The 26,636-nt window shown below is 36.2% G+C and overlaps 4 protein-coding genes across 5 annotated transcripts; all 4 read right to left on the reverse strand.

Moving 5' to 3' along the window:
• Positions 1-1,185: 1,185 nt before the first annotated feature.
• On the reverse strand, positions 1,186-6,619 carry LOC130745655 (7-dehydrocholesterol reductase). Its single transcript, XM_057598015.1, has 13 exons — positions 6,405-6,619; positions 6,096-6,321; positions 5,961-6,016; positions 4,978-5,080; positions 4,831-4,896; positions 4,193-4,306; positions 3,565-3,691; positions 3,220-3,320; positions 2,911-3,036; positions 2,726-2,790; positions 2,311-2,392; positions 2,145-2,227; positions 1,186-1,483 (listed from the first exon to the last, which is right to left on the reverse strand). Exons 1-13 carry the CDS (start codon positions 6,503-6,505, stop codon positions 1,417-1,419), a joined length of 1,317 nt encoding a protein of 438 aa, XP_057453998.1. The 5' UTR covers positions 6,506-6,619; the 3' UTR covers positions 1,186-1,416.
• A 1,991-nt stretch (positions 6,620-8,610) lies between these two features.
• Positions 8,611-10,418, reverse strand: LOC130745659 (uncharacterized). 2 transcript variants are annotated; one of them, XM_057598021.1, is made up of 2 exons: positions 9,565-10,418; positions 8,611-9,382 (listed from the first exon to the last, which is right to left on the reverse strand). In XM_057598021.1, the coding sequence occupies exons 1-2, from the start codon at positions 9,825-9,827 to the stop codon at positions 9,169-9,171; spliced, it is 477 nt and encodes a 158-aa protein (XP_057454004.1). In that variant the 5' UTR covers positions 9,828-10,418; the 3' UTR covers positions 8,611-9,168. The 2 variants fall into 2 exon arrangements, with proteins under 2 accessions (XP_057454004.1, XP_057454003.1); XM_057598020.1 differs by having other exon boundaries at positions 8,611-9,388.
• Positions 10,419-10,548: 130 nt separating this feature from the next.
• On the reverse strand, positions 10,549-15,544 carry LOC130745658 (uncharacterized membrane protein At1g16860-like). Its single transcript, XM_057598019.1, has 5 exons — positions 15,328-15,544; positions 13,834-14,788; positions 13,390-13,545; positions 11,670-11,881; positions 10,549-11,017 (listed from the first exon to the last, which is right to left on the reverse strand). Exons 2-5 carry the CDS (start codon positions 14,707-14,709, stop codon positions 10,825-10,827), a joined length of 1,437 nt encoding a protein of 478 aa, XP_057454002.1. The 5' UTR covers positions 14,710-14,788; positions 15,328-15,544; the 3' UTR covers positions 10,549-10,824.
• Positions 15,545-20,276: 4,732 nt separating this feature from the next.
• On the reverse strand, positions 20,277-26,103 carry LOC130744648 (uncharacterized). The gene is made up of 2 exons (XM_057596816.1): positions 24,461-26,103; positions 20,277-24,342 (listed from the first exon to the last, which is right to left on the reverse strand). Exons 1-2 carry the CDS (start codon positions 26,101-26,103, stop codon positions 20,277-20,279), a joined length of 5,709 nt encoding a protein of 1,902 aa, XP_057452799.1.
• Positions 26,104-26,636: the final 533 nt, after the last annotated feature.

A 26,636-nucleotide genomic window follows, 5' to 3' on the forward strand; every position in this document is an offset into this window, starting at 1 on the left:
TTAACATATCGAACCCATTAGAGGTGGAGGCAGTGCCTCTTGGTTATTAGCATTAGAAATTTCCAAGGAAGCACAACCGTCCAAGACAAATGGTGTTGAAGATTGTTCATATTTTAAAATCTGGAGTTTAAACATGGTGAGAACGCTTAAAGATCATTTTCACGTTAACATCAGATAAGTTCCACCATCGCATCTACCCACACCGGTTCGCCTTGAAAGGAAGAAGCATGAAGAAATTATATCTTTTACCTTTAAAACAAAAAAAATCTATCTTTATGGATTTAAAAAAACAAAATTCTATCTTTATTCATTTAAAAAAATAGTTATATTCCTCATATACTTTATTTAAGTTAGTTTTAAACTTTTAATTTTAAAATTCAAGTGAATTATAAACAAATTTTGAGTTGAAAAGTTGAGCGAATTTAAGTTCTATAATTTAAAAATCTTAATTTTTTTCATATTTAAATAAGTGAAAATTTAGGTAGATTAATACACAATGTTCACTATTAAGAATATATATATTTAAAAATTTCAAAAAAAAGAATATATATTTTAAACAATTATTAAGATATATTTACTTTAAAGATAAAAAACTTAATATTACATAAAATTTAAATTTTAAATAATAAAAGTCACCTCGTGCAGGGCACGGGTAATTTCCACTAGTATACATGAAAAGAAAGTTTTCTTCTAGAAGACCTGTGCCACATGTCCTTCCTAAATAATTCATTTTCCCTCCAAAACAAAAAAATTCATTTCCACTTTTTTTTGTCACATTAATTGCTATGTTCAATAATACCTATGGCAAGTTTCAAAAAAAATAATTATAATACCTATGGTAACATACACACTAAATTAATAATTTTGAAAAAGAGTTTATAAAAATATAAACTTAAAAAAAAATTATTTTGAAACCGGTAACTTCAGTTATTTTATTTTTTGTTACGCTTAGAAGTTAGAAGTAAAAAAAAAATTAAGAATACAACATCAGTATTACTTATGAAAACTATCAAGGTAAGGAACATTAAAAAAAAATATCAACGTAAGAATATTAGTTCTTTTTCTAAAAAAATAATAATAGTTCAAAATCATATTATTTTCAAGTCCTCCAAATTCTTAAAAAAATGAACATCTTTAACCGTATTTCAGTTCATCTATTATTAAAAATTCTTTATTAGATTTAAATTTTTCGAAAATAATCAATTCTGATTTTATTTTCAAATTTTATTTTCTAATATCTAGTTATAGATAAACACAGCTCTAGAATGAAATAGAAGTCACAACATTTGCTAACAAGATCTCGCTCAATAATTCTCAGCTAATTCTAACTTGCATCTCAAGTGCACCAAGTGGAGGTGGTCAACAACAAAAGAAGTAACCATGGCGTCCTTAGCTAACACACGGCATAATCATTCTTCAGTATATTCCCGGAATGATTCTGTAAGGAACCTTGTCGCAATACAGTTTCCAGTACTTGCCATACCTGCAAACAAAGAAAATTTTCAACTCCATGTCCACGGTTGCTGACCATAATAGAATGCAGTAGTTTTGGTTTCTATTTAACACCTGTATCTATAGATAGCTGATATAATTAGAACTGAATCTGTTAGCATTGGTCAGACAGTTGTAACAGAGAAGCGGAGGTCACTCAGCTATAACCCATACTCTCACATTGGATAAATATTACTTGCACACTACCCATCAGTAACGAAAATCTGAGTTTCAAAAATCTTTCTTCTCTCATACTCTATCTACTTCAAACCAGAACCAAAAAATTTCTAAACCTTTGGTAACAAAATGTTAATTCGACTCCATGATAAATAAATTAGTGGTTTCAAGAAACCATACTTTATATTCTTTATAACTGTTCTGCACTCAATATTCCTTTTGGTACCAACATGAACAGAAACGTTCTTTAATTTATGCGTCTTTTATTAACAATGCCATGCGAAATTGAGATGTTCTAAAATTCTATTGCTTTACAGTTTACACTAATGATTTGTATACTTCAGAAACAGCCCAATCCTGGTTGATTGGTGGTATATTGTTCATTTCTTATTGATAAGAAAAATGGGAGACTGTATCCGACTAACAAGTCAAAACTCACAAAGCAAACCAATTAAAAGATATAACAGAATGCTTACTTGGATCTGCATCGATCGTCATCCCTTTTTGCTCGATCAAAAAGAAGGATGGTAAGAAATATCACATAGAAGTAAGGTAAAAACTGCACCAGAAAAAAGAAGCTAAGCTTAATATTGTCTCAAATTTTCAACTTGTACTGTTGTTCAGAGAAAGAGACACCCTTACATGATTGAAAAGAGCTGGCACTGTCCAGAAGAAAGCAGCTAGTATTTCAGGGACATAATGAAAATGACGAGATAATCCCCACCTACAGGTACTCAAAAAAACGTGAACCGTTATTTTCTAAGACAGAAAGCGTTTTCTTCTAGTCACATTAGATATCAAAATCCAAGGCCTCTTTTGAGTTTAAAAGCCACCTATGGTTAAAAATAACATTCACACCTAGATATAAACTATTAACATCAACTTAATGGAATCATAATATACTTCAAATCAAATGTCCGGAACCAGCCCCAACAAATGGTGAGCTTAAACTCGTCAATCACGGGAGGCATGTATGGTCTCAGTTCTCCAGTAATAACCATTCTCCCCCAATAGTTGCCACACATTTGTGTTTACAGAATTATAAGTGAAAACTTACCATCCAGAGGTTAAAAGAAGGCTTCTTTTTGTTTGCCCAGAACTAGTAGTATATGAGGCCTCTATCTGCAAGTGCATTTTCATCATGGTTACCTTGTGTAAGTCTACTGGAAAATATTCATGTAAGTATTCCAATCTCATACATTCCAAATGAAAATGAAATAAGTAAATTCTATGAATTTAGACCTTTGATGGAGCTTTTCCCCAGACCAAGCATTTTCCATTTGTCCGACGAAATTCTTGCCTTTGCCTGTCACAATCATAGTTGATGTATATGCAAAGAATGCCAGCCACTAAGATAAAAAGAGCAAGCTGGAAGACAAGAAAGAAAGACAACTTTCAGTAAAATTGGGGAAAGATTATAATATATATTAAAAGTAAGGAAAAATCTGCTGGCAACACCACTTCAACAACTCAACCCTATCTTTTCATTCTGTTCCCCACTCACTGTATAACTATAACAAACCAGCAACACAAACAGGATGGGGATTGTACCTGGGTGCCAAGATTTACAGGATGGTTGACAAGGTACATTCCAGGAGAAGTGTACACAGATGGAACCCACACCAAACAGCCCCAGCAAATATAAAATCCAGCTGCCAGATTTAGGTGTTTTAAGATTTAGTGAGACGATAAAGAAGTTTAAATACGATGTGTGCAAAGAATTTAGCAATCATATATATCATGGAATGGAAGATATAGTCTATATCCATGAAAACTGGAGATCATTCTTTTCTTGAAGATAAAAAATACTAGTCTTCCTAACAACCACTCATACTTCGATAGAACAATGGGAAAGAGTAAGTGTGTCACAGAAACAATAATAAAGCACGTGTATACCTCGATCATGTGCAATATCCATTGTGTTCCAATATCCAGCTTCCCACCAGAAAAACTTGGTAACATACACCAGCATTAATGTAGTATTTACAAGCATCGAGTCAGCTACTTTCCCATTTTCTTCATACTATTAAGACAAGAGCACATTCATTAGAGAATTAACCATAGGGTGGATATATCATACAACAGTAGTATTCAAAAAATAACACATTCCAGATTTATCTGGTACTGGACCCATCATCACATCTTATTTATGGAGGTTGATAAGTCAGCATCATACAGTCATTATATCCAAGGCAACTAAGGAAGTCAACCCACATAAAGATAAACGTGATTCATATCCAAAATCATAGATGAAATCTTATTACAGTTTAGAAGACAATACAATACAAAAGTAGATGATCCCGAGCTTCTGTTACAGGGTCACCTAACCACCAAGGCCCCCAGGCTTGTGCTGTTTCTACAAGGAAGTATCAGAAACTACAAATAGGTAATCAAAGGATAGCTAACTGTGTAAGGCAACTAAATGTTGGACACTACAATCATTAGCTTGATCTGATACAAGAAGACATTATCTGATATTAAATGACTTCAATACTAATACAAAGAATATAAACAGAGACTAAACCTGCTTTATGCAATAGGTTAGTGCAAGAACAGCCCATGACATCATTCCAAATCTACAGTTTGTGAAAACTTTTATGTCAAAATATTTTCCAATGCGTGGATAGAGCTCCATACCCTGCAAGAATGGCTATAAGTTAGGTCTCATTTGCCACATACCCTGGGCTGTTATTGTTCTTATAAAAACAAGTCCCAACAGATAAAATTTTAATTTCTCAAGCATTTTCTTCATATATGGTGAAAATGGTAATAATAATCATAAAACATGGAAACATTTCTAGAAGAAAAATTTCAAAGCACACTGGCATCATGGATGCAACTTTAATGAGACCAGACGGACAAAGTATTGATACTTTCTAAAAGAATTTTATATGCATTGTCTATGCCTTCTTGGTCTAGAATAAGAGAGGCAGTAATTTTGAAGAACGGTTCATTGCATCAACAGTCCTCTAGAGGCATGACAGCAACAAGTATCAGACTGGGGAGACTGGGAGAATTATCATGCTGCCCCTCACTTTTATTTATACATTATTTCCTCGTTCACTTTCTCTTTCTTCAATCTTTTTCAACATTTAATGTATATAAACACGTAACTTTTTTTTGAAACTGTTTAGTCAAAGTAAAAAGAAGAGATTAGTTTACCCAGTAAAAATCAATGATTATGTTCCCCGAGGAACCAGAATCCGTGGAAGATGGTGCCAAATGACCCTAGCAAACATAACACTCTAGTTAGAAGTTTTGAATGTAAATCATAGGAAACAATTTACTTCTCCTATTTCACTGTCTCACTTTTATGTATAAGAGAACACAAAAGACCAAGCTCCCAAAGATCAAGGCTGAAAATATCTCTCCCAAATGATCATAAACAATTGTAGGGTTGAATATCCCAAACCTGAAAAATACATACAAAATTCGCAAGTCATCTTCCACAAAAAAAGTGAAAAGAAAAATCTTGCTTTGAAGGAAAAGCTTGTATTGTAACACAAATTTCTTACAGAAGAACACACACTAACTTGGACTTTTTTTATTTTTTAGCCTTTACCAGGACAGGCCTACCTTCATTAAGATACAAAATTCAAAGCCATAATCAATTGGAGATACCAGCTTTGTTTTTCTTTTTCCTTTTTGTGTTTCACCCAATATATCCATCACACACGTGAAATAGCCTCCAATATTCCAAGTTTTGTTCCCAGTGAACATCTAAATTATGTATTTATATCTACTTTGCTGATTCTCTCTCTGTTTTTTAGGGGGAGGGGTAATAAAAACTGCTGATCTTTGTGCAAACATTCAATCAGTTTATTCATAAGTTGCATTTTCAAACATAACACAGAATACTTACTATGAATTGAGATCTCTAATTCATAGCCAAAAATTAATTTTATATGACTTCATTACTTTCCTCCTCTCAACTAACACCAACAGCAAAGACCAAGTAAGAGTCACATGCTATGATTACCCCTAATAGAATTTTTCTCTCGTATTTAAATGTTGTATTTGCCTCCCTAAAAAAATCCATCCTGTCTCTTTTGATTCACAATTCATAATTCTGAATAGTGTGTCAAATTTTCGCCCGATTCTCATTTTCTTCGGCTCGAAACGGATGAATGTATTATAAAATGAATCAAATCTAGTATCTCCCCCAGTCAACTAATCATAAAGGACCATAATCTCATTTCAGCAATTAATAAACATGCTAATAGTGGTAAACAAACTAGAAATGCAAAAAGAGACAAACAAACAGGGTTGAAATTTGAAAACATTAAACGCACCACCATAAACCAAGATAAGTAATCAAAGTCACTAGATACGCTGCAACACCATTCGCCTGAAACAACAACACAACATTGAATCATTGATCCTATCAAGTTTAGAAAGAAGAAGAGAAAAGAGAAGTGATAGTTGACCTTGTAGACAGGTACGTTGCCGGCGGGGGAGACAGGGCCGTGAACAGTTTTACCGGGGAGAAGAAGCTGAAGCGCGGCTTCAAATGCGGCGTAGACGGCGATGATTTTGTAAGCGGTTGCAGAGGGTTTGGGCCATGAATGGAGGAAGAAGGTTTTGACGCCGGTTTGGTTCAAGTTGTTGAATGTTTGTAAAATGGATCCATCGGCGAGTGTCATGGTGTACCATCTGCGTGAAATTGACGAAGTGAGTGAGATCTGTGAAATTGAGGTGAAATGAAATGGATTGAATCGAATCGAATCGAATCTTACAGGAGGATTACGAATGGAGGACAGAGTGTGAGGAGAGAAATCATGGAAGCGTAGGTGACTAGTGGTGAGTGAACAATTTCACTCTTCTTCGTTTCCCCCATTGTCGTCTCTTCCTCACTCGCTCGATACTCTCTATTTCTCTCTGATTGACTTGCTGTGTGTGCTGTGACCTGTGACTGTGAGTGACAAGAAGACTGGGGGATGACTATAATTTAAATTGGAATTATATGGGAAATGTTGAATATAAACCAAAAGGAAAATGTTCTGTTCTGTTCTGTTCACACAAATTTTACATTCTTGTTGCATTATGGAAAGTAAGTTATATTTTCGTAAATATGTCTGTAAAAAATTCCAACTCATGTCACATGTGTCAGTGTCATCATAGTAGGATCCAACTCATTTCATTATTCATTTTTTATATTTTTAACAAATTCATTTTTTTATATAATTTATTTATACTTTGAAGTTTGAACCCATCAATTAGAATAAACTACTACACCAATGAATCTCTTTTCCAGAAAAATAAAATAAAACCAAGAACTCTAATCCTCAATTTTGAATGTTATGTAATTCTATTTCAATTTAGGACCAGAAGTCCCACCGCTGCATGATAACCACTTAAATTATTATTTAGCATTCCATAGATTTTTTGGATAGGCTAATCAGCAGCCATAGTCGTAAAAGGAAGTGCTACTGCTGCCTGAAACCATTCATTCCGCCAAGAAAAATCAACAACATTCAAGCCTATGGGAAGCAGCGTTCGCAACTTACTATATACACGCAACAAGAACCAAAAAGAAAAACAAACAAAGTTAAGGAAACAAGAAAGAAAATTACATGTACACAAAACGATTGGTTGGGGGTGAATCAACAGGTGGGATAGTCACCAAAAGCACTTAAATTATTAACAAATGGTGGGACTTCTGGTTCTAAATTGAAAAAGAACATTTAAAATTGGGGATTAGGGTTCTTAGTTTTTGCCTTTTTGGGGAAAAGAGGCTTGTTGTGTAATTCATCTTAATTGATGGTTCAAAGTAGAAATAAATAATTTAATAAAATGAATTTGACAAAAGTATAAATAAAAAAATTAATGAAATGAGTTGGACCTACTATGATGACACATGTGACATGAATTGAAATTTTTTAAAGGCGTATGTAATAATAGTATAATACCACTGGGACACATAGATTTGGGTTATTTAACTCATTTTTTACCTAGGGTCATTTAGACAACCCCTTAAACCAAACATAATAAATTTAAAATTATCCAACCCCTCCTGCCCTTATGGGAAGTAAAAATGAGTTAACTAGTAACTTACTCATTCACAAATATAATAGGAGTAAGTTAACAAATCCTACACATATATTCATTCTTGAACCATCAGCAAACAATTATGTCTTTTCACCAACAAAGTATTTATGCAATAATGAGAATTCATTAACATCTTTTGAATTGTGTTTTAAAGTGTGTTGTATGAAGTCAGACTATGTTGTTTATTGCTTGATGGTTCTTGAGTTGAAGGGCGTAGTGCTAGAGAGCAGCATCTTTGACATTGTGTTATTCTGTGACTTATAAAGTGTGATCCACCCTAAATTACATTGCGACACAATGTGGAAGGTGTTATTCTACTCACATTATTCTCACCGGCTCAGAGACTCTCAAGCAACAAACAAAGAACACTAAATTGATATAAATGTTCAATATGAATTTCTTTCAAAATTGAATTTTAAAACTATATTAAGGAATTCTAATCATATAGTAAATATCTTATCCATGCAACTTTATTTTTGTAGAAAAATACACAGACACACACAAATATACATTATACAAGCTAGATGAATAGGAATTGTTGTGTTGTCTCAACTGACATAATAAATAAAAATGTTAAAGTTCTTCTCATGAGTGACATTTTCATCCATAGCATAAAAAGTTGTCATTGTCATTTTCTGACAATCTAGACAGTAAATAATATATCAATAGACGCAACCATTTATAAGTTATTAATAATCTAGATCATCACTAAATTAGCGACAGTCAAATACGTCCATAAATTACAGACAATATAACTTAAGAAAACCAACGACATAATTTTAAAATTAAAAGTGACTATCACAATGAAGTGTTTACAAGATTATTACAATGAAGTGTTTTAGTGTTTACAGGTCTGATGTGACTATTAGTAATTCTTTGATGAAAAGGTGTCAATGTGTCATTAGTGACGAATTTTGATTGTTAAAGATGGCGTTAGACCATCATTAACAATGAGTTTTCTTGTAATGATACAATGATGTCACAAGTAAAAACAAATGTCATCACATTCCCTCTAACTAACTAATAGTCTTCCAAATCCAACATACATTTATTACTATGTATTTGATATTTGTACAGTGTGTATTTCATTATTACATATTTCTAGCATCTCTATCATTTGTAAATTTCTTTGCCATTACTCCAATACTCCATTAGCTATTATGATATAGCAATTCAGGGGAAATGCCGAAATGAAACTCCACAGAATTTACTCTTCTACAATTGTGTATCTGCCACGAGAACTAGAGCTAAAGAACTTGAACCCGAACCATCAGTACCAATCAGCTGCAACTTTTTACAATGCATAAGTCAGCTTCTTATTATATTGAAAACAATTAACCCTTTTACATATACATTTAACATAACATTAAACAAAGAGTACTTGACAGAAATGAAATTACAAAAAAAACACTTTTCTATGGAGATGTTCAATTGTTCATATGTTAGACAAAATTAGAGCTCGTTTGGACGTTTTCCTTCCCCCACCTCCGAGGAGCTTCTCTTGAGTTTCTCTTTTGCCTTCTGCATGGTATCCCCTGCTATGTCTGCTGCTGATTTTGCTGTATCCTCCAAGGTAGCTTTACTCGTTCCTAGGCTTTTAGCTAAGGCTTCTTTCACCTTCTCCCCTGCTCCATTATTTGCCATGGCTTCGGGTTCTTCTCCTCTCCTGAAACTTAAAAAACCAAGAAAAATTTATTCATTACTTCCCATACTACAAATTTTCAATGAATTAATTGTTAAGTTTGTCCAAGTGTGAGAAATGAAGCAAGAAATTTACACACACACATACAAAAACTATATAATGTTTTCCTTAAAAATTAAATTTAAACTAACATGTTGGTAGCTTACTCTATATTGGGAGGAAAGACGCGCGCATATGCTTGAGCAACAAGCGCCTTAAGCACACCCCAGTACTGGCCAACACTAAAAGGAGAAAATGCTGATGAATAGATAGAATAAGCGCTTCTCAGTTTGTGCCACTGCCAGAATGATTCTTTCTTCCCCTGCTCAGCTTCATTATCATCTCCAATTCCATTGGTATTCATCATTGAGAAGCTTAACAAAACCAACAACACTAGCAATATGTGTTTATCCATACCGCATGAGCACATTTAAAATTGGAAACTGAGGAGCCATTACCATTATTTAAAGCTTCCTTCGGCAATGTACTAGTGTTAGCTTTTGGACACGTAGTGGTTTGTGATTTGCACCACACTACAAGTACAAGGTATGAGTACACAAGACGTGGCATCTCTACGTTAATGAGGCTTTGTATATCTTACACGTTTTCACTTTCCCCATTTCTTTACTTTATATGACTTTTTTAGTTTAGAGGGGTGCTAGAAAAAAATAATACTAAGCAAACAATAAAATAAGCATCATTACATGATGCGTGGCAGTTTTAATATATAGATGTTATTCAGAATGATGTCTATTGACATATGTAAATTGATATGCACCGAACTATCGCTTAGAATGGCACACTACTTCCATCTGGTAGCCAGTCACGAATTGTGCTTGCAAATTGCAACACTCAAGACAAAGCTAATTCTTTAAGAGGGTTACTAGAAAAAACTTTATTGGGTGGGGGGATAAGAAATGTGACTATATTCTTTTAAAGATAATGAGATTATATTCCATTTCATCTATTTCAATCACATTTCACCAGTCCAAACACAGCCGAAGTCTTTTGAATGGGGGAAATAGAATGAAAAACATAATGCAAACATATAACAAGATAGAAAAAAGGATTGATACAGATGATGACAGCAAATAAAAGTACTGTTTGTTTATACTCAATCTTTACCAGCAGTTGAAGACACCACTTCTCACTATACGAAACCACATCCATTAGAAAGTCCAAAATTCTTAGGAACAATAAATGAATAAGAATTTCCATTAGCTATACAATAAACTAGGGAGTTGAATTAAAACAAAAGAAAAAATATCACCGATGTAAATGGTAGAATCATCACACTTACCAACAAGACTTATGCTTACAAAATACAAATAACCACCACCATCACCATCACCACCACAATCAACTTTTGACATAGGAAGAAATGTTCCTTTAAAGAAGAATGCCTAAGAGGTTACCAGGGAGGGTAACTACACTGGAATGACATCAACCTTCGATGTATCTTCGCATCTCAAAACAATACCCTCAAGGCTAGCTGGAAATATACATTTCGCCCATTGGCATCCGGTCGTCAAAGGCTCAGGAGGAGGCACAATCATCAGCACATTGTCATTTCTTTGAACAACTCCCATTACGCTCACCGTGCTACCTTCTTTGATGTACCTGCAAAAACATCATTGGCAGTTTCATAAGAACCCCCCATCCTGGGTTGTCCCAACTTAAATTTCTTGATGCATTTTTGCTTTCATCATCATTCCTATGATAATGCATAACATGCTATGTACAGAGCTAAACTTGGTATTTCGCCAAACTGGCTCACTCATGACTTTGGCATGTGGAAGCTAATAAATGTAGTTGGTAGCAAGAAGTTCAGCATAAAATAAATGTCATTGCTAGCAACATAGGCTAGTTTACCTTTGCCCCAACAACATATGGAAATAATTGAACCTTAAGAAGTTCTCATTTACACTAATACTGACTATAACTTTCAACTATTCAACAAGATAAAGTACTTTACCCTTCTTTTCATCACCGTTTCTACGGCAATGCATAACATGAACTATGTACTGAGCTAAACTTGGTATTTCACCAAACTGACACAATCAGGACTTTGGCATGTGGAAGATAATAAATTATAAATGTAGCTGGGAGCAATAAGTTCAGCCGTCAGCAAAAAATAAATGTAATTGCTCGCAACATAGGCTAGCTTACCTTTGCACCAACAACAAATGGAAATAATTGAGCCTTAAAAAGTTTCCATTTACACTAATACTATCTAGAACTTTCAAATCTTCAACAAGATAAAGTACTTTACCCTTCTTTTAATCGCATAATACGATCGTCGCTAGAAAGCTTTCTGTCTCCCAACCATTGAAGAAACTCAGGGGACATGTCTTTATTGGCTGGATTAACATCAATTACAATGGAATCATCAACATAGGGAGTCACCCTTGCACCATAGCCTGTTTTAACCAATGCTCTCAATCCAGATTGGAAATCAGAGATGTAAAAGTCAACCACATGCCTCTGCATTGAATAAAATGCAAGGCAAAACATTAAAGAACTACAAGTTTCAAATATTAAAGCTGCAGAATCCCCAAAATACACAATTTACATCCTGATACAGGCATGTATAGTCTACATTAAGGGATGGAGCCTAGACATCCGGCAAAATCCCCAAAATACACATATTTTAAAATATTTATGAAAAACAAGATGATAATAAGAAGCTTAACTCGACAAGTTGACTCCAGACATCCATAAAGGAAAACAAACACAATACGAAAATACACTTGAGAAGGGAATATTATTGTTAGTCAACGTGCACATAAAAACCACAGTAAAAGCCCGAAGAAATTGCTCATTCAAATGCAAGAAAGAAGTGCATTCGATGTTAGAAGATAACTGACAAAAAAATAACTCCTTTGAACAATTAATTAGAAATTCTATTTTTTCTAGTTTCAAGAGAAGCCTAAATGGAATATAGAGAGAAATAATAATCATAACATTGACTTTATCCTTTTAATAGCTAAAACATTGGTGGTGTCATCGTGCAAGGAGCTACAAGAAACCAAATTTTAGCATTATAATAGTCATTTCACTCATTTGAGAGCCTCCTTTCCGTTGGAGCTCAATGGCATAGTTGTGTATCCCTGGACTCACAAATGTTTACTACTGTGATGAAGTATGTGAGCCTTCCATCTTAATAATTTTATTACAACATGAACAATTTTGTGAACTTAGGTATAGTTCTTTTAAGTGCTGGTGTTATACCCCTAGTAAAATATAATGTGTATTATTTCCAAACTTCTGTCATCTCATCATCCCTTTGCTTCCCTACTGCTACCACTCCAACTCTTTTCTCATATAGACTATGTTTGGATGGTGGAAGGAGATGCATGGAACATAATGGAAAGGAGCTGCGTGGAACAAAATGAAAGAAAAAAAAATCTTCCATTTAGACATTTTACAATGAAATGGAACAAAGCTTTCACGAATCAATTATCCCAAAAGCTAAAGTTGTTGGATGAAAACACAAAAAAAATTAGATTATATTTCTAACACATCCCTATCACGCAATAGCCCATTGGGTTTGAAACATGGACAAAGCACATGCTCACTTGCCTTGTGTTGCAATTAAACTTTTATATTGTAACACGGGGGGACATCTATATTATAATAAGGGGGAGGGGAAGAGAGATGATCGAACTCCAAATCACCTGGACATAATTAAGTGTATACATTCATTGTACAGACAATTAGTTTTGCCCAGATTCATGGTATATAAGTTAGTTAATTCATATTATGTAATTAGGGAAATTGAGATCCATGCATTTATTGTAGATTAATATCATGTACTTTACACACAGTTCAGTACATGCCTCTCTTGTGTACATTCATATAAGCAAAGCACATTCAATACAAAAATAATTTACCTCATGTCCAAAGCATATCAAGAATCCTGAACATTTTATGGAACTTACAGAAAACTTGGCAATTCAAAAAGAAAAGATTGAATAGATTATTGCAATTACCTCAGTTGAACGAAGTCCCCATGTAAAATGGCGATGTTTTGGATTAGCTGCTTTTGAATCCCATCCTCGATATTCAAACAAGCTTGTGGATGTATATACACATCTAGGAATTTTATGAAAGGAGGACTCTAGTGGAACATTTCCGCAGGTAACCACCTTAAAAAGGTAAATAAATCAATGGTTTACTTCCCTCTTTTATGCATATATATCAACATAAACAAGAAGCAGAATCATACAATTCCAGACAAGAGACACTAACAAACATTTCCAGAATTGATGTGTTGCATAAAAACCACTTATCTACCAAGAAATAGATGAAACAAAATCATCAAACATGTTTAGTTAAGTTTGGATGAGTATGACTCAGGACTGTGTTTTTGCCAGTTCTATATGCTTAATGATTTGTATTATTATACATGTATACGTCAATATTAAGTTACATACCCCAGAAACCTTCACAAATTGCCCATTCTTGGCAGTTCGAAGCTCTGCATCAGGATATTGAGAAATGAAACCAGCAATGGCTTTCCTTCCGCAACAACTATTCCAAGTGAATAATGCAGCAACCACAGCAAAAAGAACTGCGACAACACTAAGGAGTATGGCATTGTGGACAGCTCCAAGAATAAAACCGCCAGCAATGAATCCCATAAGAAAAATCAGAATCACAGACCACAATATTGGTTTAGGGAAGTTCCTCTTGAAGGAATATTCATCATCTAAACTAAGAGTAGTCACAGCTGGATTGTGAGCCACAGAGGAACTATGTGATTTCATCGATCCTGTAGTCTCTAACGGACCAGACACCTTCCTAGGAGCCCCAGATGAATTTAGCGGGCCGGATGTAATCAGACCAGTCGTAGGAAGAACAGGAGGTATCGGCCCAGAGTTTTGGCGTGTACCTCCACCAGATTGAGGGCCAGATGATTTCTTGATTGGTTCCCCGTGTTTATTCAGCGGGCCAGAGTTGGTCTTTTTCATTGAGGCTGAACCGGACATTCCTCCGGCAGCGACATTACCAGATGTGACATAAGCAGAGCGAGCCGCCGCATTTTGCATGATAGGTCCAGAGTGAGAAGCGGCGCCCGCAAAGGATCCCGTCCTAGAAGGAGCATTACTTAAGGGACCAGACTTTCTAGATTTAGAGCCATCTGAGGGGATGTCAAACATTTTCCCCAATTCTCCCGATTTCTTGATGTCACCGCCAGTATAAGGCATGGCAACTGAGCTCATTGTCGGTGTCCTTTCTTTCGGCTGTTCAGGACGGCCCGATACATACAGGCCATTGCTTAGCTGATGAGATGGGAATCTTGAACCCATCAGGCCTTTTCAGAGCAGCCCAAAAGAGGCAACTAAATTAGAAACAATACCCGTCCGCCGAGCAGTATTCAGAGTAACACTGCAAAACAGTAGAATGCAAAACAGAATTTTAGCCATAATTTGAGGCACTTAATTCTGATCTAATAGGAGTCTCACAATAAACACAAAGAAGAATATAATCTGTTCTAGTGAATAGTGAGTGCATCTGGTTCCTCTTTGTTAATTTAATTCACAACAAAATCCATTAAGAACTTGACTATAAAACTAGTCTATGTTTAGTGTTTCTATTCAGTGAGTTTGAAATTTGAATGACCCATTAGAACTATAGTGAAGTGTCAATGAAAGAGAATGCGTAACAAACAGATAATCAACCATATTCTATGCAAAATTGAAGACGAAATCGCTGGATCTAAACGAAAGAGAAACACAGGAGTGATGGATCTCCGTGAAAATGCAAACAAGTAGAGAGATCCATCCATATAATGCAATGTGCAGAACAAGAACAACGAAACCTGAATCTGATATCAAATATAGCATACAGAGAACCGAAATCGAAGTGAGTGAAACCCCATTTGAATGCAATGAGAGAAGATCTGAAGAAAATTGATGAAGATTTACCTGAAGATTGATTGAAGAAGAGAATCAGAGAGAGTGGTGATGGTGATTCTGAGATCCCATTTTGATAGCAGTTGCCATTTTCTCACTTTCTCTCTCTAGAGTTCACAGACACAGTTGAGAGTTGAGACTTCACTTCTCTCTCTACAGAAGCAACCACTCGCTAATAAAACTCTCTCTCTCTTGAAAGTTGAAACAGCTGCAACAACTGGTAGGTTGTCTCGTCCCGGAAAAACCACCAAACCAAGCAACATATCATATGAATGAATGATTTATTTTTTTTCCCAAATATCATTATTATTAAATACTATTAACTCATCATACACATAACCTACTAGCTCCTCTTCATTTTTTTGTTATTCCAACCCTTTCATACATTAATTCATTGATGTTAATAACCAATCCAACTAATCCATTTCTTGTTTATAAATGTATAAAAATTTTGTTGTTAAATTTTTCTCGCAATTTCGATCTGTTTGCAATGAATGTCACATTAGAACTCTCAAGTTTTTCGTTCAAACAATCATTTTTTATCATGCGACGGGCACCCATTAAGTATATTAATCTCATATCACATAAAAAATTATTAATTTCTCTATATTTATTTTTATGGTAAATAAATTAAAAATAAACAGTTGATAAATGATACTTCTCTGTTTTCTGTTTTCTGTTTATAAGTCATTTTAAACTAATTTTTTAAAGATTAAAAATAAATTACTTCATTTATTTAAGTATTTATCCATATTAATGTTTTAATATCTCTAAGTGATAGTGACCTTAAAGATAAAATATGATTTTATAATGTAGAAATTTTGTTTTTTTATATTGGAAATATAATTGCACCCTGATTAATCATTAGACCTCCCTCACTCAAACCATATGTGTCCTAACTCTTCTCACTTGATATATTAAAACAATATAATGTATCAAACCAATTTAATAATACTGTAATCAGGGTGCATTATTAAATTGTTTTAATGTTGAGTATTAAATATAAGGGTGAACATAGAAAAAGATAACTAATGTTTTATAAATATTGTAAAGTGAATTATATTTTAGAAAAAAAATCAAAAAATCAATTATTGACAATGAGAGTAAGGTTAAGCCTTCCTTTAGTTAGAGTTCTCATACCTTAAAAGTGAGATTTTGTTTTTATTTTTTTATCCATAATAATCCTATTTAAATCGAGTAGGATTGTCTTTTACAAATAATACCCGTTTTTTAGACAAAATAGCAGAATCTATTTTTTTATATATTACTTAATCGCACGAAAAGAAGTATCACTCATCTAACCGAAAAGCCACCTTTAAATGGGCAAAATGAAGAGTTGGTTCTAACCTCACAAACAAATTAAACGATTTTTAGTAATGAGTTATTTTATATTTTTATATATGCATTATGTCATGTTATGAACATATATAGTTTTTATTTAAACCACGAGTAGCCTAAATAAAGGATTACGCAGTTGCATATTCATAGAGACTCATGAGATCTATATATAAACTAGAATAACTTCAGGTCAATTGATTTACTCATTGGTGGCATCTTAAATGAGTAATGTTCCTTCCATAGGATAGACTTCTCTCATGTTAAAAGGCAAGCTAACAATGTTGCTCATAATCTAGCTGCCATAGCATATGATTTTCCTTCACATGAATGGTGGGACTCTCCCCGGAAATTGTAGCTCATGCTCTTTTTGTAGACACTTACTTTGCTTAATGATAAAGGACGAGCTTTTATTAAAAAAAAAGTTCAACTTTACTGCAAAAAGTAAAAAGCTAGCTATAAGCGAAAGAATTATTTAGTCATATTTTTAGTTAATGTGAGATTTTAATAAAATCATTATACTATAAGTAAGGGTAAATTATCATTTTAATCTCTCTGGTTGTAATTAGAAGGTTAAATTTTCGTCCGTAGCCCAAATTTTTTTTTTACTTTTGCCCCTATGTTTAGGGAAATGTTGGGATTAGTCATTGCTTAAGAGTTGAGCTCCAGAGACATTGTTTAGGGGATGACCAAAGCTAACACAACTCAAGTGTTCAATCCCCTAAATCAAATACCCGAACTAACTACACTGATCTAATCCCTCCCAAATCAACACAATAACCTAATTCGAATAGAAAGCCCTAATACATTATCACCAATAACATTAACCCTCAAAATCCACAACACCCTTTCACTCATAAATAATCTAATCCATAATCTTGATTTCATCTTCCCATCAAACCTCATGTTCCCATTTCATCTTCCTCGCCTTCTCATGTCATTCCCTAATCCTCATCAATCAGCACCCATCTTCTAACCAATACAAAAAAAAACCTAAAACATCCTTCCAAATACCCAAAAACCAGCCTCATCAGGTGAGGAAGATTGATTGATTTTGTTTTGTTTGGATCAAATGGGGAGTTTTGAGTGATTATGAAGCATTTAGAAGACTTGTAACTTGAAAATTGCAACGAGACACATTGTAGAGGTACTTGTCGTGGAGAAAGAGGTAGAAGATAAAGGAGGATAGGCCTTTGATGGTGATTAGGAGTTGGTCGTGGGTGGGGGGTTGAGGTTGATGAGAGAATGGTGTGACATAGGGATGGAAATGAGACTTGGCTATGAAGAGAAGGAGGAAGAGATTTTGATGATTCTGAATGATGGTGATTGAAGTGATCAACTCGTGGTTACAGGTCATGTGTGTTTTTTTGGTCCTGTGTTTGTAGGTATTGGGTTGACTGTTTTGTTTTGTTTTTTAGATGATGGCTGGATTTGGTTACACAGGTTGAGGAAGAAGAAGATGATGAATGAAGAAGAATGTTCTCCACATGGGTGTTTTTGTCATATGGTGGCTAGGTTTTTCTAGTTTTGCTTTTAAAGGGTGCATGTGTGAGTTTCAAGTATTTAGAATTTTTAGTTTGTAATTTTTAATTAATAGTTTAATTTTAATTATTAATTATACAGAGTAAATTAAAAATTACATATGAGCGTGTCGCATTACATCTAGCTCGACACTAAACAACGTCATAAGAAACAAACCCTCCTGAAGACTAGTCCTAACATTTCCCTAAGCACATGGGCAAAAGTAAAAAAGAAAACTTTTATGGACGAAAATTGAATTGTATTACGAACATAGAGACTAAATTAATAATTAACTCTTTGATTAAATTAAATGTTTATTATCTAATATGAGGACTGACTAGAGATATGATCAGGAAAGTCTTAGATACCGAAAGACAATCCTCACTAGAGATGGAAGTAGGCTACTCTTCATTTGGCTTTGCTTAAATAGGTCGAGCATGCTTAAAATACTCAAGGCCTGAGTTTATCAAAGGCTTTTTTTAAGCCTAAGCATAATCTATTTTGAAGCCTGGTATGACCTGATAGCCTATTTAAAAGCCCGTTTCATTGTAATACATTCAAGGCTGAAAATTTTACATGTCAATAAACTTATAAACTAATGAGTTAAAATACAATAATATGATTATATGGTCAAAATCAGTAGTCATTTTCTAAAGAAGCTTATATATAAATCACTATATAGTCTCACATATTTAAACATATAAATAGTTCAACAAGTATATAGTTTTAAAATATTATAATAAAAATATAATGAAAATAATAAAATAAATATATTTATTTATTTAAATAGGGCGGTAAGTTAGGCTTGTAACGCTTTTTGCGTGGCCCAAGCCTGACATTTTTAGCTAAATAGGCTTTTAAAAAAAGCATTGGCCTTATCTATTTAGGCCCAGTTTGGAAGAGCTTATTTGAGCTTATCTGACAGCATAAGCTTTTATGCCAGTGTTTGGGAGGGCTTATGCAAACAGCTTATGGGCTTATGACCTGTCATAAGCTATTTTCAGCTTATTTTCAAAGCTACTCAGGATAGCTTATGAAAAACAGCTTATGCTTATATACAGCTTATTTTTAATTTATTTCAATAAATTTTCAAAAATAGCTTATGAATAAACGCTTATGTCATAAATAAGCGCTTATGACCATAAGTGCTTAATTAAGCTATTTTTCCAAACGGGGCCTTAGTAATTTGGCCTGGTCTTACCTGAGCCTGACGTATGCGAGGCCATAGGCCCCTGTCGGTGGCCTAACCTACTTCCACCCCTAATCCTCACCTCTTGAGGTAGCTTTTGGGGTGGAGTTATATTTTCCAAATTCTAATATGGTATAAGAGTCTATCTCGAGTATGTTAAGTGAAGACCACTCGCAAATGTTCATTCATGCATATTTCGCGCTCTAGATGTCCAGTCCCAGGCGTGTATATATGTTGAGAAATTTCACATTGGCTAGAGATATTACCAAAATAGTCTTTATATATGGAAAAACAACCTCACATCTTGAACTAGATTTTGAAGTAGAGTTTAAATCTCCTATATTATAATAGCAAAAATCATTCGATGTTTGAGCAAAGAAGTTTTACACTGATATTCATATAATAAATTCTAACTTTTAATTAACAATTAAAATTCTGCACTTTATTTTGTAAAATATATGCATCATTTTAAAAGAAATAAATCACTTAATATGTTTGTCTCTTACTTTCTGAATTAAGAGATGCTTGTTTTTAACTATATGCATCGTCTATTGAGATAATCATAATCGACCAGGTGAAATCCAAAGATTTCTCTAAGAGTGTGTCTCTTAAAGATCAAAATTTTCGACTTCAAGGATTCAAACAACCGTTTTTAACCACTATGACCGACATCGACTCATTGAGTAATTAGAGAGGTTACTAAAAATGCCCAATTCATTTCAAAATAAACTATTCAAAAAGAGAAGAAGCACAAATAAAAATACAATAAACATTGTTGAATATTTAATTTTATTAGTTGTTTTTCTATTTTACATTTTAAAATGTATATTATCATTATTCTTTGAAAAAACATCAAATAATCCTTCTTTTTTTTTTTTTTTTTTTGATAATGTGGAGGGCTTAAAGCCCAAGAAAACTACACAAGCCTTGGGGTAAAGACCCCAGAGGCATCATCAATCAGAAAAGGGAGCAGGGGGGGAGGGATTTGATCTTCATCAATTAACAAATCAGGCTTCCCATAGCAGTAGCTTGCAAGATAGTCAGCACTCTTGTTAGCCTCTTTATAGATGTCACTGAAAGTGACCTTCCAGTTCCTTGTAGCCAAATCTGAGATTTCCTTTACCAATCCTGCACAGGGATGGTTCACATCACAGTGGAGGGTAATTAGCTTAAAGGCTTCACTGGAATCTAATTCCACAGTCAGTTGTTGGGGTTTCATCTCATATGCTATCTTGAGGCCATTAAAGACTCCCCATAATTCAGCAAAAAGAGGGTTGCAAAAGGCCAGGTTGTTGCAGAACCCTTTAATAAATTTTCCTTCCCAGTCCCTGATAAGGCCACCACACGTTGCTTTCCCAATACTCTCTCTCACCGACCCATCTGTATTCAACTTCCAAACCCCGTGATCAGGCTTAACCCAGTGGATGGTTTGTTTCCTGCAATGGAGATTGTGGACTGTGGTCGGTCTGGCTAAGTTCCTAGTTATCTCCTCAGCCAGACTATAAATCAAGATAATCAAGTTGCAGGGGAGAGTGATATGATTGTTAAAAATCAAATCACACCTGTCCTTCCAAATTTGCCAAGTAGTTAGACCAAAAAGCAGAGGCCAACTGAATCTACCTCGATACACAGCATTGCGCCGCAAGTTAAAATTTAACCAGTCAGAGATGCCCTGACTATAGAATCTGCTCCAATCCCTGGGAAGTAGGAAGGAATTCCAAACTTGTTGGATGAAAGGGCAGTCACGAATGGCATGGATAACAGTTTCATCAGCAGATAAGCAGCGAGGGCAGGTAGCATTGGTTGACATATTCCGCTTCATCCTTTCTTGATTGGTGAGGATTTTATTGTGAGCTACCTTCCATAAGAAGCTTTGAACTTTTGGGGGGCCCTTGAATTTCCAAATAGCTTCAAAAGATGGGTGAGTATTCTGGTTCTCCACCTCAAGAAGCAAAGGATAGACAGAATTTATGCTAAATTTGCCATCTGGGTTTGGCTTCCAACTCAGAAAATCTTCTCCTTTTGTAGGGTCAGGAGGATTAATGGTGCACACTTTGTTTACAATAGCAGGAGGGAGCAGGAGATTTAGAGTCTCTCTTTTCCAGTGACCATTTTCAGCATAATAGTTGACAGGTAAAAATCTGACCCATTCAGGAGAGTCTTCAGGGATGTAGTCAGATAGGTTACCAAGGGAGATGTTCCAGGTATCTGACCAGAAAAGGGTAGTTTGACCATTGCCCACACGCCATAGGGATCCCAGGTCAGCAATAGGCCAAGCTTTGCAGATGCCTTTCCAGGTCGGGGAGTCAGTGGATTTGGGAATAGGCACTCGACCCAACCTGGGATTAAACTTGTACTTTGCCAAGAAAATACTTACCCATAGGCTAGACTCACTCTTTTTAATGTTCCAAGCCAATTTGGTCATAAAGGCTCTGTTTATAGAGTGGAGATCCCTGAGACCCAAGCCACCTTCGCTTTTGGGAGAGCAAATCGTTGACCAATTAATTAGATGACATTTCCTCGCTTCCACTGTGGATCCCCAGATGAAATCTCTGCACAATTTTTCAATGTCTTGGCAAACACCCATGGGGATGGGAGTTGTCTGCATAACATAAGCCGGGAGATTGAGCAGGCAAGTTTGAGTGAGGGATACTCTACCAGCAAAAGATAAAGATTTTGCCTTCCAACCCGACAGTTTCCTCCTGACCTTGTCAATAAGAAAGGAGAAATTCTCCTTTATCATTCGAGAATGGAGAAGGGGAACACCAAGATACATTCCCAAGTTGTGGGTTTGTTGGATACCCAATTTGGAGGCAAGTTGCCCCGCAATGACGGCATTCGTGTTTTTTGAGAAGAAGACTCTTGACTTGGCCAGACTCACTTTTTGGCCAGAGGCATCACAAAATTTGTTAAGAATGTTGTGGATTAAACTTGCCTGATCATCTGAAGCTTCTGCCATTAAAATCACGTCATCAGCAAACAGGAGGTGAGAGATAGAGGGTCCATGTCTACCCACCTTGAAAGGTTTCCAGCTACCAATTCCACAAGCATCTTGGATGATGTGGGAGAGACGTTCAATGCAGAGGACAAAAAGGTAAGGGGAGATGGGATCCCCTTGCCTAATTCCCCTTTGGGGATTGAAATAGTCGGTATAATCCCCTTGCCAAGCAATTGCTATAGATGAAGTGGAGACACAATTGTATATGATGTGAATGAAATTCTCATCAAAACCAAAGAACTGTAAAGTATCTTCAATGAAAGGCCATAGGAGTCTGTCATATGCTTTTTCGAGGTCTAATTTGATAGCCATGAAGCCCTTCTTCCCTTTTAATGACCTCAAGGAGTGAATCATCTCTTGGAAACTCAGGATATTATCCATAGTGCTGCGCCCTTGGACAAAGCTGGATTGATTTACAGAAATCAGATTGGGAAGGACATCTCTGATTCGGTTGGCCAGAATCTTTGTCACCACCTTATAGCTAGTGTTGCAAAGGGCAATTGGTCTGAATTGGGAGACACGTTCAGGGATTTGGACTTTGGGAATAAGAGCCAAAACAGTTTGGTTCACATTCTTGATCAGAGCAGGATTGGAGAAGATGTTTCTGATAAGACTGATTAGGGAATCCCCAATGAGATCCCAGTTCTGTTTGAAAAAGACTGCATGAAATCCATCAGGGCCTGGGGATTTCAGATTTCCAATACTGAAAAGCGCTTTTTTCACTTCTCCATGGGTCACTAGCTTCATCATCTCAGTGCTCTCAAGGCCGCTAAGCTTCGGAAAAGAGGAGGAACTACACAGACTATAGGGAAGTCCCTGGTCAGTAGAGAAAAGGGACTTGAAGTAATTAACAATCAACCTTTTCAAGTTCACGCTGTCATAAGTCCATTCTCCCTCTTCATTGAGGAGGGCCTCCACTTTGTTTCGTTGTTGTCTAGCTATAGTGCTTTGGTGAAAGAATTTAGTGTTCCTATCACCCAAATTAAGCCAGTTAATTTTGGCTTGCTGAGCCCAGTACAACTCTTCACTTCTCAGGATGGTTTCATAATCAGTCCATAGTCTCTTTCTCAACTTCATCAGAAAAGGATTTGGGTTCTGAACTATCTTCTTCTGGATGCCCTCCATTCTGGCCAGGAGCCTCTTTTTGGTGCGGAATATGTCTCCAAAAACCAGTTTATTCCATTCCATGAGCGTTTCAGTACAGTTTGTGATGTTTCCCTGCCAAGAACTGGAAGCTCTCCAATTATTCTTAATCAGATCCTGGAATTCTGGATGTTGCGACCAGGCAGCCAAGAACTTAAAAGGTTTTGGGCTCCTAGTTTCTACATTGAGTCTCAACCAGAGGGCACAATGGTCTGAGAAAGGGAGAGGAAGATTTGTTATAGAGGCTGCAGGAAATCTGGTCCTCCATTGGGCATTGGAGACTGCTCTATCAAGACGCTCAAAAAGATCACCCCTCTGCCAGGTAAAATGGACACCTTTCGCGCCAAGATCCTCCAAGTGGGTGATGTTCAAGCATTCCTGGAATTTGTTAGCAGCCTGACGGTTGAAGGGGGCACCACCCACTTTTTCTGCCTCAAAAAGAACGGAGTTGAAATCTCCAGCAACGAACCAGGGGCCAGAGGTCTGGTCCTTGAAGTTCACAAGGTCATTCCACAGGGAAACCCTCATCCTTTCTTGGGGATGAGCATAAACAACAGTAAGGTACCACCCTCCCTGATCATTAGGATTAACATGGAGGTGAATGCATTGCTGGTTTAAAGCCACTACTCTGATTGAGAACATGGATTGCTTCCAACAACACCAGATACCTCCAGAGAAACCGTTTGCATCAGTTTTTGTTATACTGTCAAAGCCCATATTGGAGAGGACTTTATCAGCTTTCTCACCACTTATACGAGGCTCAAGAATGGCCACAAAACCCAAATGATAGATTCTTGAACAATCCTTAATAAAGCTGGTAAAATTCTTTTTCCCAGCCCCCCTGCAATTCCAAAATAAGCAATTCATTAAAACAATTGGAGATAAGACAGGGAAGGTACCAAAACGCTGGCTAAGGGAAAGGAGTTGGGTTGCCCTCTCCCATTAGAGCATCCCCAGACTGGGCTTCTTGCAAGGAATCTTGCTTGCATCTATCACTGCACTCCATGTCTGCTACTGAGGCATCTAGACCTTTCTGCTTCATGAGGGACTTGATGAAATTGAGCTCCTCATAGGAAGGAACGTAGGAACCACCTTGAAGGCCATCTTCTGGGATTTTCCCTGATTTAAAATCATCCCACATCTTTTGTTGAAATTGTTTCACCGCTGCCAGGGCTGCAGATTCTTCCCTGGTGAGGTAATGAGTCACCTCCTCACCTTTATGGATAGTCTGCATGTCCTTGTTTTGCTGCATTTCTTTCTGAGGTTGGACCCTCTCTTGGTTCTGATTCACTATCTTCTGTTGGGTTGCGATCCTACCAGAAGCTTTATTAGCTTTTATCCCAAGCCCACCTTTGGATTTGGGGGCATCTTGTTGCTGATGGTTTTCTTGACCAGGATGGGGATTAACGTTGATTGGCTGCTCCCTAGGCTCATCATTAGAGTTGAGGGCTGAGAAACGAGATTTGTTACCATGCTGGTTAATGGTTTGGTTCAAGGGTTTAAGAGGCTTCCTCTTGGGTGGTTTTTTAACCAACATCCATGGGCCAAAGCCACTAGGAGTGTCATTTTCCACTTCAGTCTGTTCCTGAATCACCTTAGATTTTGGTTGATGATCCTCAGACGCTGGCAGCATTGGATCATTACCCTTAGGGGAAGAGGGAAGAGGGGTGGGAATAGTCCTCTCTGGGCATCGATCACTCTTGTGGCCATATTTTCCACAACTGAAACATATAGCATGGAGACCTTCATATTCTAGTCGGTATACCTCTCCTAGAGCAGTGAAAGTGGGAGAAAGCTTGCAATTCAGATCAATTTCAACACAGATTCGGGCAAACTTAGCACGGTTGTTAACAGATGTGTGGGTATCAATCTTGAGCATCGTCCCTAGTAGGGATCCAAGGCGCCAAAGGAATTTTTCATTACAGAGCTCCACATCAAGTTCTGGCAACCTGATCCACACCGCTATCTTCCTGGCAGCTTCATCATTTGCCTTGAATCTAGGTCTCCATCTCTGCACCAGTAGGTAGTGGTCTGCAATCATCCACGGGCCCTCGAAGAGAGCAACCCGGTAATCATTTTCAAAAGCAAAGCGAACCAGATAGTAGTCCTCAGCAAGGTCAATCACCTTAATGTCCCCTTCCTTTGCCCAGATTCTGTGGAGGCGCTGGTCCATCCACCTAAACCCAATTTTCTTTCCCAGGAGCTTCACTACCAGGGTAAACTTCCATGGGCGACACCATTCTTCATATTCTTCTAAGGAGACAGGAACAACGGGGTTGAGGCTGAAAGGCTTCCTCTCATCCTCAAGTTTCATAGATTCCAGATCATCTCCAGCGAGTTCTTCCCTAACTAGGTCAACAATTTCTTGGGGGGAAAAGGGGGTGAAGGATTCCCCAGCAATCACTTTATCCTTATAGGACATCTTTGATTCCTTTTGCAGACCTTCCAATCTGGGATTATTCTCCTCCAGTAGATCCATTTCTGAATCAAAGACAGTTACACAATCCGTCGTTTTTACCTTTTTGTTGCTACGGTCTGCTTGGTCGTTTCCTTCACAAGGTGCTTTGCGGGGATCCCCGCCGGGGTGGAGCGTCGTCGTCATCAGAGCCTCAGCGGCGCTAGGGAAAAGGGCAGCGTACAGAGGGAAGAAAGGTTTCTAGAGAGAAGGGAGAGATTCTCTCTCTAAAAGCGGCAACATTTTCTCTATGTGGTGTCAAATAATCCTTCTTGAAATTACAAGTATGAAACACTTTTTTTTAGTGTTTAATTTTTATGCACTGATGTAAAGTTTTTTTACACCATCAACCAATCAAATTTCCAAAATGTAAGAAAATATTTTATTTATTTATTTAATTTTATTAATTAACGTGACACGTCCTTAAAATCTAATTGATTGATAGTTACATTGACGGTACATCATCATTTTTTTTTTTACTATTATTTTGAGAGAGACCATCTGTGTAGATGTCATATGGGGTTTGGATCCTCATATGTATTGCATTTATTTACTTGACAGACCTATATTTTAAGTCGTATCTCCCAGGATATTATGCGCTTTTGGCGCCTCGAAATGGGTTTTTTTTTGTCTTTATCTATGACGTCAAAATTTAATGTTGGTGCTAATGTAAAGAGATC

Source organism: Lotus japonicus, chromosome 3 (genome assembly GCF_012489685.1).
Source record: "Lotus japonicus ecotype B-129 chromosome 3, LjGifu_v1.2".
Taxonomy (NCBI): Eukaryota; Viridiplantae; Streptophyta; class Magnoliopsida; order Fabales; family Fabaceae; genus Lotus; species Lotus japonicus.